The 11633-nt window shown below is 40.0% G+C and overlaps 1 protein-coding gene across 1 annotated transcript; it reads left to right on the top strand.

The window, feature by feature from the left end:
- Positions 1-9651: 9651 nt before the first annotated feature.
- LOC145051700 (protein DEEPER ROOTING 1) lies at positions 9652-11212 on the top strand. The gene is made up of 5 exons (XM_078999547.1): positions 9652-9765; positions 9837-9909; positions 10053-10477; positions 10682-10847; positions 10938-11212. The coding sequence occupies exons 1-5, from the start codon at positions 9760-9762 to the stop codon at positions 10955-10957; spliced, it is 690 nt and encodes a 229-aa protein (XP_078855673.1). The 5' UTR covers positions 9652-9759; the 3' UTR covers positions 10958-11212.
- The last annotated feature ends 421 nt before the right edge of the window (positions 11213-11633 follow it).

Raw genomic sequence — 11633 nt, 5'->3', positions numbered from 1 at the left:
GCCCCCACATTAGCCTTCCCTGGGTGGTATAAGATCTCATAGTTATAATCTTTCAGTACATCCAACCACCTCGTCTGTCGCATGTTGAGGTTCTGCTGATCCATCAAATATTTTAAACTCTTGTGGTCACTGTAGATGGTGCACCGCACCCTATATAAGTAATGCCTCCAGATTTTGAGGGCAAACACCACTGCTCCCAATTCCAGACTGTAAGTGGGGTAATTCGCCTCATGAGGCTTCAACTACCTCAAGGCGTACGCGATCATATGTCTACTCTGCATCAGAACCACCCCCAATCCTGAGATTGATGCATCACAATACACCACCAAATCATCCAACCCCTCGGGTAGTACTAGAATTGGGGCCTCACACAACCTCTGCCTCAAGGTCTCGAATGCCAATTGCTGATACGGCCCCCACCGAAATGTCATATTCTTCTTGGTCAAGCGGGTTAAAGGCACCGCAATCTTAGAGAAATCATGAATGAATCTCCGATAGTACCCCACTAGACCCAAGAAGCTACGAATCTCAGACGCATTCTTTAGCACTTCGCACCTCATAACTTCCTCAACCTGGGATGGATCAACCGATATACGCTCTTGGTTGATGATGTGCCCCAAAAACCTCACCTCTCGCAACCAGAAATCGCACTTTAAGAACTTGGCATAAAGCCTTTCCGTCCTCAGTGTCTTATATACCTCCCTCAGATTCTGCTCGTGCTACTCCTTGGTCTTAAAATAGACCAAGATATCATCTATAAAGATGATTACAGACCGATCCAACATTGGCCTACATACCCTGTTCATGAGATCCATGAACACTGCTGGGGCACTGGTAAGACCGAATGACATCACCACAAACTCGTAGTGACCGTACCGAGTCCTGAAAGTTGTCTTAAGTATATCCTCATCTCTAATCCTCATTTGATGGTACCCCGATCGAAGATCAATCTTGAAAAGCCAAGACACGATGTGCAGCTTATCGAACAAATCATCGATCCTCATAAGCGGATAGCAGTTTTTCACCGTTATCTTGTTCAGCTCCCTATAATCGATATACATCCTGTGTGACTCGTCCTTCTTTTTCACGAATAGGATCGGCAATCCCCATGGGGAACTGCTCGGACAAATGAACCCTCGGTCTAGCAGCTCCTGCATCTCGGGCGGAGCTAGCTGCTACAATGCCTTAGCTATCGGGGCAACACCCGATACCATATCAATGCAAAACTCTACTTGCCTCTCTGGAGGCACTCCAGGCAACTCCTCGGGAAAGACATCCTGATAATCTCGTACGACCGACACATAACCCAAATCTGTCGTGGTCTTGACCCTCGTATCCACGATATATGCTAAAAATCCCGACAACCCTGGTGGAGAATTCTCCTGGCCCTTGCGACTGAACAGAGGATTGGCCCCTGCGGGTCCCTCTCCCCATGAATAACCAATTCTCCCCCACTTGGGGTTCGAACTCTCACCAGCTGGCGCTTACAATCTATCATGGCCCCATTGGCCCCCAACCAATCCATCCCGATAGTCACCTTTAGACCTCGCAACGATATCGGTATCAGATCAACCCACAACCTCTCCCCAAACACATTCAGGACACATTCCTGATACACCCTCACAACACTTACAATGAGGTCATCCGCAATCTCAACCTTAAGCGGGGAATTTAAAGTCCCCGACACATCCTGGAACTTCTTGCTAAGCGCAAGAGATACAAACGATCGAGTAGCACCCGAATCGAATAGAAAGTGAGCCGACATACCATTGACTAGAAAGGTCCCCATACATGAGCACATATATACACATAAGCAATACAAATCAATATCAAGCAGGAAAATAAAACACGTACCAACCATGATGTCTGGCGTTGCCCGAGCCTCCTCGGTAGTTAACTGAAATGTGTGGCTCTTCACCGTTGGAGCATCCGCCTTAGCAGGGTGGCCATCGGTGATCATCATTGTGTTGGGTGCAAGCGCCGCCACTGCTCTTCCTCCTCCCTACAACCTCGGACAATCGGCTTGTTTATGGATGGTCTTGTTGCAGTGGAAACAAGTCAATCCCTTCTTAGGGAAATCCTTGCTCGTGTGGCCCAGCTGGCCACACACGTAACATCCGGAGTTTGTTGCTCGACAAGCCCCACTGTCTATTTTACCACACTTGACATACCGGCCATGACCCTACTGGCCCCTACTAGAAGAATCTGAGGTCTTAGGCTTTTTAGCCTGACCTAATGTTGCCTGTGCCTACTCTGGCTTCTGCTTGGTGCGGAAGTCCAACTCCATCTCCCACTCACGAGCCTTCTCCACCATCTCATTTAGGGTTTTGCACCCTGTAAAGCTCACAAACTCTCTGATATCATCCCTTAGCATGGAATGATACCTCGTCCTCCTCATGTCCTAATTTTTAGCATACTAGGGGATCAACAGTGCTCGTTCCCGAAACGTGGCGGTGATCTCCGCCACAGTCTCGGTGGTCTGCTGGAGTTCCTGGAACTCCCTTACTAATCCTTGTACCTCAATGGGTAGTGAAAACTCTAGATTAAAAAGTCTGAAAAACTCTGCCCATGTCTTCTCAGCCACACCAACTGCCCCCACCTAACTGGTTACCTCTCCTTACCAGTCTTGGGCTCAATCCCTCTGTATACACGAAGAAAATCCCACCTTTGCCACATCAGGGCAAGAGCTCATGCGCTGAGAGTTCTCCATGCCTGCCACCCAGCGTCAGATGACTATGGGGTCCCTGACCCCCAAGAACTCTGGCGCCCCGCATGCCTTAAAGTCACGGAATGAGGGAGTTTGGGCCCCGACCTGACCCGCATCAATCTCGAATCTGAACGACCTGAGCTGCTTCTCCATGATCTCTATCATCCCTTCCTTGACTTTCCCAAAAATCATTGGGGTGGCCTCAAGGATTCCCTCGTAAACTAGGCTGCTATGAGCTCGCGCAACCTCTCATCAATGGGTACTGTACCGTCGCCCGACCCATATCTAGATCCTGATCTGATCCTAGTCCCCCTGCTCTAAATCGTGTCACCACTATCTTGATAAGACAAAATGATCAAGATAATCAAAAAGGGGTCCTCCCACACCGGTTCTCCTTAGAGCTTCCAGATCTAACGTCAGTTCGGGTATAGGTCCTTTGCTTCCAGTAGTACGGGCCCAATACTACATTCCACACCTACCTATACCTTCTCCAAGGCTCTACCTGGTAACTCTAATTCGTCCCAGAACAAATCATATCTCACACGCTACCACATAGCTCAAACCATACGTTATCCTAAGATTTGCTCCATCTATGTCAAACCATAACTCAATCATAACAGGTTGCCCTGTACATGCAAATTATACACAAAACCGGATCAAATAGACTTTCGAATAATAGATTCTACCCTAGGACCACAACCAGACAAGCAACGGGAAATAAGGCCAAATTATTCATTCTAAGGCTATAAGATCCTAACCGTATACAATTTTTAAAGCATACACATAGCAAAGTCCATCCGACTATCATAATCCAAATATCAGTATAACATGGCTAACATTTTGGGGAACTACTTACTTGAGCTTGGTCGATCACACACATTGCACTCTCCCCTTTTTCTATTTTAAGAAGTTGCATGTTAACTTTTGATTTTTTTTTAAAACAATTTTATCATTTCCTTAGTTTGAATCCTGACACATGTAAATCCCCAAATCTGCTTGTGTATCAATCAGATCCAATTGATGGTGTGGAATCCAAATCAATTGGATGATGTCAGATGAAAATAGAAGAGAATGAGAAGAAGAATAACTTGAATCTATGATGTATTTAATGTTGGAATGAATCTCCTTACACATAGATTCATACACACACACACACACACTCTTCTCTCTAACTTTCTCTCACACCTTACGAACACACACTTAAGCACTTGGAGAGTACTTCATCACCTCACCCACCTAACACCTATATATACATGGGCCACAAACTCAAGGCCGGACCGAAAACCCAATGCTAGACCGAAAACTCATGGGTTTTCGGTCCAAGCTACAACTAATCCCAATATTAGTTTTCGGCCCAAATGATAAAACAATAAATGCTTAGAAAAGCAAAGTATAAGCCAATTTTAGACCCAACAACACACCCGAGAGTATGCCCGAATCCCTCAAACTAAGGTTCTGATACCAACTTGTAACGAACGAATTTTTCTTTTTCTTTTTCTTTTTTCAAATAATTTTTCATTTTTAAAATAATCAAAACATTCCCATAAACCATAAAAATCCCAATGATAATTGTTTTCAAATTCAAAACATCAACATTTTATTTCAAATAGCAAAGTGTCCCCATAAAAATGCGTTAGAGAGTGTGTGCCACGCCATTAAACCTTGCCCTTTCCCTTAGGCTCCGAAGTACCTGAAAACAATCATTAAACTGTAAGCTAATGCTTAGTGAGTTCCCCAGAGAATACCCCACACAATCCACATAATCACATAATCCATACTTCCTATAATAACTACATATACCACAAACCATGCATACAAACATATAAGGATGTCGTGGGCTCCTCCCAGGGTCTTACTCCAGGACGTCATGGGCTCCTCCACTTGGTCTTACACCTAGGTGTCATGGGCTCCCCCATGGTATTTAATTCGGAAAGCCATGGGCTCCTCCATATGTTATGACATCCGGGTGTCATGGGCTGCCCCATGGTCTTCACCTGAAAGCCATGTGCTCCCCCACATAGTCTTACATCCAAGCGTCATGGGCACCCCCATGGTCTTTCATGAAAGTATACCACATATACATCTAGCATACGACCTAGCATATAACCAACTAACATGCCACATATCACTATATCAACTAGTGTAACACATATCATAAAATGGGTCGGCCTTGGTGCCTTCGACCCATTGGTATAGTGAGGAGACTCACCTTTCAAGAACTGTTGAACTGATAAGATATGGTAGGTCCCAACGCGCAACTCCAACTCAACTACCTAAAATCATCATGTGAGTAGCTTTGTCAAAATCTCGAGATACCAAATACCCTCAAAGTCAAACTTAGCCAACCCTGGTCAAAGTCCAAGTCAACAGTCAAGGTCAACGGCCCATGTTGACCCTAACTCGTCGAGTGCATCTAGTAACTCGTCGAGTTCCTTCCGAGTCCATAAAACCGAATTTCGAGTGAACTCGTCGAGTTACCTGTGTAACTCATCGAGTTCTTTAGTGTCCAGGAGACCGAAAACCCGAGTCAGGAGACTGAAAACTCGAGTCAAGAGACCGAAAACCCTAATCAATTCACCGAGATCCTTGAGGATCCCGAAAACGGGTCAACCCTGCCCAACTCGTCGAGTTGGCTAAGTAACTCGTCGAGGTCCTTCAGCCATTTTCATGTTCAGTCCTTTCCAGTTGAATCTAAGGCTCTAAACTACAAATCCAACCTCTTATGGTGTAGTTATCACGTAAAGTTGTAAACTTTACGTGCATGCAAGGCCTTAAGGGGCTAAACACCTAAAGCTAAGGTTCATACAAGGTTTAGGGCATGAAATAGGACCTATACTATAAAAGTGAGCAATTTTATGTCCATGGAGGCCTAGAGGTGTCCAGATCTGAAACCATATCCTCATGACAAGCTCAAACCCGAGATTGACTCCATTTTGCACTAGAAATGACCATATTCTTACATAAGGGAAGATCTAAGAAATGGAAAGCCAAGGTAAAGACATTTTACCTCAAAAAGGTTGCTAACACAAAGTAGATGTTGGATCTATTGCCTCTCCCTTTTCTCCAACCTCTTCAAGCTCCAAATTCCTTCACAACCACACCAAAATCACTCTCCAAGGCTCTCACACACACTCAAGAAGGTGCAAAGCTCGAACTAGGGTTCTTCTGGGCTGTAAAGACGATGAGGGAGGCCATAATGAAACATAAGTTCTTTATATAGGGTGCAAATCCCTGCAAATTAGGGTTTTCCTGTACAACGTCTACTCGTCGAGTTGGGCCTTCCAACTTGTCGAGTAGACCTTAAGTATTGCGTCCAAAATGATTTCTACTCGACGAGTTGGAGTTCCCCAACTCGTTGAGTTCCAGTCTAAAACCCTAAAATCTTGAGAAATAATTGATTCCTGGAATGAGCGTTACATCTAGACAGTCTAATGGAATGCTAGCAGACTCGCAACCTGTAGGTGTTTGTGAACGATGTGTTCACTGATGTACTCTATCTCCCTCATGGTTGCTTTACTGACATATATTGTTGAGGAATCCCTTAAGCAGTGTTGTCTTCCCGATGATGATACTTAGGCTAGGTCCCTTGAATTAGATACTTTAGGGACAGAAAGTGAGGATAATGGCAACAGGTTATCAGGTTGAATGATTTGATGAAATTAAAGAACTTAATTATTGTAGGTTGAAAACCCCATGCGTTCACCAGACTCCCAAGCCTGACCTACTCAATTTCTTGTATTACAGGTAGTGGCAAAAGAGCACATAAATCTTGATCTGATGAGAGATCTATGGATTATAGATCATTAGAATAATAGATGTTGTAAGGTCTATACTATTTCTGTTTATGCTTATGTACTGTATTAACAATGACATCCCAACGTTTTTAATATAATTAAAAATATATTTTTTCGGAAATGCTTTGATAATTACTTTATCATATTTTTTGAAACAAATTCCGCAACATATTTTTTCAAAAGGATACTCTGATTTTCAAATAATGCATAAACAAATCGGTATTTTCTGGCTATGAAATTTGGAATGTCACAATTAACACAAAATATAATAATCATGTAATTTATCTATTATTCAATAAATTAACATGTATCCTTTTATTATCGGTACAGTATTTGTTGTCATATTTATAAAACTTCTTGCATTTATTAAGTCATGCCTTAAAATAAGTTGTGGCCTATTGGTTCCGTAACTTTGCCCTCACCACAACATCAGAAATCTTGGTTGTGGTTGATACCAAAACTTGGGAGTTGTTTGCTATGATTACTTTTTTCTGCATTATAGAAATATATAGATAAATTAATATCCACTGCTAATCCAACACTTATACAACAGAAAATATGGGTCATCTCTATTAGTACCATCGTCAATCTGTCGCTAAATATTCGTTCGCTAATTCGAAGCATCGAAGCATTCTGTAAACTTCCTATGCAGATTTGTTCGAATCCTTCATTTTCTGGTTATTTAAATTTTGGTTTCAAAGTTGATGAAAAGTAAAGTTTGTTGGATTAGCCACCATAGAACACGACGACTTCTTGTTGCTAATCCGTCGCTAAGCTAATTCACACAAAGTATAGCGTCAGATTTTTTCACATGTTAAAATCTGTTTTGTGATAGTGAAAAACGAGTTGCTAATTTGTAATAGATCCTAAGAAATAGTCAAGCGTTGCCCCTTTTGAAACTTTAGTGATTACTGCATAACCATTTTCTAAATGATACTTGAGTTTTATTTGGAGACAAATGTATGCATGCATGCACGTGGCGACATGATTAATGGGTCCTTCCTAGTTTTTATTTTATTTTATTGAACAGCGGCCATTCCTAGATGGTTTACTTCCTGAATTCCTGTGGGTGGAAGTTGGGATGGGGTGGTGTGTCTTCTCTACTACTGTTCTACAGCTATTTTGGCGTTTACCCTTACTAAGCTTTATGACGTGGGTTTGCGTGATCAAGCGTTTATTTTTGACTGGAGTTTCTTGATTCAACTTGAGACATGTATTTTCATTTCCAAAGCCATTTGGTCTAAATCTCGAGAAATTTGGCTGGGAAATCTTTGGCATATGCATGTTTTAGACTTTAATTAGGCTGTGAGATTAATTTTGTATCACGATTTTAATATTCATTAATTAATTAATCTTGCTGATTTTATTATATATAGAGGATGTTCGATGATCAAATATTACATTTATGGTGATAAATGCTATATACGCCTCTGGAATTATTTATCGATGGGATCATGTGCACACGTGAAGCATTGGACATAATGTTTCCAAAATGAGCATGCATGATCTTACGATACTAGACTTGCTTGTGGACCATTGTTGTTATGACCCATCTCTAAGCTAGATTAGTATTTGAATAACTTGCAGATGGCACTTTTACTCTAAAAAGAGAAATAGTTGATGGACCACAGGCTCTAGATGGAATGTTTCAACATAACCCAGGAGACTAAAGAGACCAATATATTCAAAGATTAATGCTGCAACTAACATATGCCGGATTATGATTGGGCTACTAGTTTAGTTGAAATGTGATTGGATGAAAAGATAAATTAAGAAATACTTAGAGTTAGCATTAACTTTGGGATGGGTGCTCATTGGTGCACTGTTTTTATGGGATTGGGAGACATAGATAATCTACAATATTGATTGGAAACCGTAAAAGATGTATCCAAATCATATTTTGACCAATAGGAGTGAAAGAGAGGTGTTGTTATCCATGGGTTTTGGGTACCCGTTCTCTTTGGAACAAAAGGGTACAGTGAAATATGTTATAAAATTCCGATTGACACAGGTGTTGGTCAGACATTGTACGATGAACATAAATCAGAATGTTGTCAGCTGGATACGCATAGCAAATTAATTAGCTCGATCTATCAACCAAGTTGCATGGGTGATAGCAGAAATAGGAATGTCGAGAAGAACCTGTAGATGCATGTGTGTATGGACAGCTTCACGTGCCTCTTAGTTGTTATTCCTTGTCTTGTGGTATATGAAAGATTATCGGCAACGCTATTGATATTTATTGGACTTTGAGGCATTGATCAACACATACATATGACGATGTCACGTCTGTGCAAGTAAAAGTCAATTAAACTTTTTGATATATATATATTTCATTTAATTAAATTAATAATGGTAGGGTTTTCTGCAGCTGTTCTTATACATAAAAGAAAAAAAATCGGCCGACTAATGAGGCCGAGGGACATCTTCATATGGGAATCTAAAGTGTTACATATATTCTGTATAATAAACTCATAGTCCCATGCTTTTTCCTTGTGAAGTGGTGGTGTTATAATTGTTTTTCTTTTGGATTCTAGTTTCTTGTCTGTCGTACGTAGCGCATGCGTTACATCACCTTGTGAGCCCATTCCCTTTCTTCCTATCCAATGGCAAATGTTTATTTCATCAACAATTAATAATCCAAAGCAAATGCATGCTGGTGTTTGACATATTATCCATATGGATGCATGTATAGCTTTTCTAAGGGCACATGGCTCGACTCAGGTACATGTCAATTCTGCTATTAGATTTCTTTTTCTTTTTGCATTTTCGTATCAAAATGCATGTGTCAAGATACATACATGATCATTTTCAGGTCTTGATGATCTTGTTTCCGGATCCTAGTTCTTTTTTATTTATAAAATCTAATATTAATCTTCTTTAATCTTATAATGAGATATTGAGTAAAGAAATAGATCATGTTGGTCATATGTGCTTGTATATATATTATTACACTTGGACGAAGATACTGTGTATGCTATATGTGTGACCAGAACCATACTAAAAGAGTAGTTGAAAATGTGGGTTCAAATAAAGTGAGAAGATAAATTAAAAAAAAGGGCGGCAAAAAGCGATGTATGGGAACTTGAACCGGTGGAAACCAACCAGCTTGGAGTGCAGTGAAACTTGTCCTTAATCCTACCAATATATAAACAATCTCAAGCTTCATGCTTTAGTTGTGGTTGTTCAACTTGATTCATTGAATCTTTCCTATAATCTGAAGTACCACCTTTTTTAGCTTGAAAGAGCTCGTTAACAATGAAGGTAATTAGGGTAATAACTTTCTGGGTAGTGCTTATTGTATTCAGTTAAAACTTATATGCATTTCTTTTCAGATATTCAGTTGGATGCAAAGCAAGTTGAACGTCAAGCAAGTTGCGAGGAAGCCAAATGCAGTAGTGGCTAGTTGTAAGCATTCCCTCATTTAAGTTTTTTTGCTCGTTTTTGATGAGTGTATATGCATGCAGATAATTATATGACATTGCATGAAAGAGACAGATGGCAACAATGTATGGTTTTTCTGAACTAATTGTTGATAATTTTGGGTATAGATAATATGGGGCAAGCTACTTTGAAAGAAGAATTTAGTGATTGGCCTCAATCATTGCTGGCGATTGGGACATTTGGAATTAGTACCTTGAAAGCAGATCCAGAGAGGGAAAGTTCCGAAGAAGTTGGTGAACTCATCCAAGAAGAACTAATCTCTTTTTTGGACGTTGAAGAATCTGAATCAGTTAAAGAATCAGAAGCTCATGAAGCTCCATGTGAGGAGCTTGTGAATAGAGACATATGTGTGCAACGTAGCATCTCTGGCATGTCATCTAGAGGGATGAAGGGTATTTTAGTGGATCATAAAAATGTCATCAGAAAGAAGTCGCTGACCTTTCTCCTTAAGAAATTCTTCACATCCAGGAATAGGTTTAACCATATAAATGACTCCTTGCACCCAACCATCGACAAGTCAAGAATGGAGAAGGTATATATATATATATATATATATATATATATATATATATATATATATATATATATATATATATATATATATATATATATATATATATATATATATATATATATATATATATATATAGACCAACAATCTGTAATTCTGTTTTACACCTTTAAATGCACAAAAAATGATCGAAGTGTTTGGAACATTAACCTGATCTTCTTGCAGATATTGAGAGCTGTACTGAACAAGAAGATACATCCCCAAAGTTCTGCTTCCAAGCCATTGCCAAACAAGTACTTGGTCAGTCAAGACACATCCATGGATGATGAAATCTCTGAGACAGAGGATGATTATGAAGGAAGCAGCACATGGGTTAAGACAGATTCTGAATGTAAGCAAGCTTTTCCTACTTCTTGAGTTCTTGTACCTTAAGATTTTAATGGTGGAGTTGATTCTCTATTATATTATGTCATGGGTGCAGATATTGTTTTGGAGATTTGATTGGAACCAGCAATGTGAACATTAATCTTAATTTTCATGTACAAATTGAACAAGTTTGGATCTCAGATGAAGAAAAAAAGCTTACAAGGATGTCCTATGGTGAACAAATGTGTTACTTGCACCTGTGATGGTTTTTTTTGTAACAACATATTGATATTTCTTTCCTATAAGGAATTTTTATCCTTGAGGCTTCTCAACATGTCAATGTCATGGTGATAAGGATCAATTAATAAATATGTGATTCATAAGCTCTAAGCTACTTGCTACTACCAAATCATATGCCCATCTTTCATCATACAAACATATCAGTATATAATTTTCAGGGTTTTACTAACCCTCCTGATCAAAGAGAAGCCTCATGTAAACATGGGAATCCAAGAAAGGATGCATAATTGTTGTGTCATGTGCCATATGCTGCTAGACTTCGTTGCAATAAGTTTGTAGTTGTTACTAGCAATTGCAACAACATTGTCCTCGTCGTTGTAGATAACCCAATTGCGACGACATTTCGTTGCAGTAACATTTAAACTAACAAACTAAAAATTCTTTAGTAACGAATGCAAGTCGTCATTATAGGTCTTAATTCCAAATATAGAAGCACTAGTACAGAAACGATTTGTTGATGCTCTTAAAATAATTATTTGATGCGGTTATTGAACCACACTAACAAAAATCG

The sequence above is a fragment of the Lactuca serriola genome, chromosome 5, assembly GCF_051521515.1.
Source record: "Lactuca serriola cultivar US96UC23 chromosome 5, Lser_US96UC23_V15, whole genome shotgun sequence".
Lineage (NCBI taxonomy): Eukaryota > Viridiplantae > Streptophyta > Magnoliopsida > Asterales > Asteraceae > Lactuca > Lactuca serriola.
Note: the sequence above shows the minus strand (reverse complement) of the source record. Positions and strands in the feature narration are given on the sequence as shown.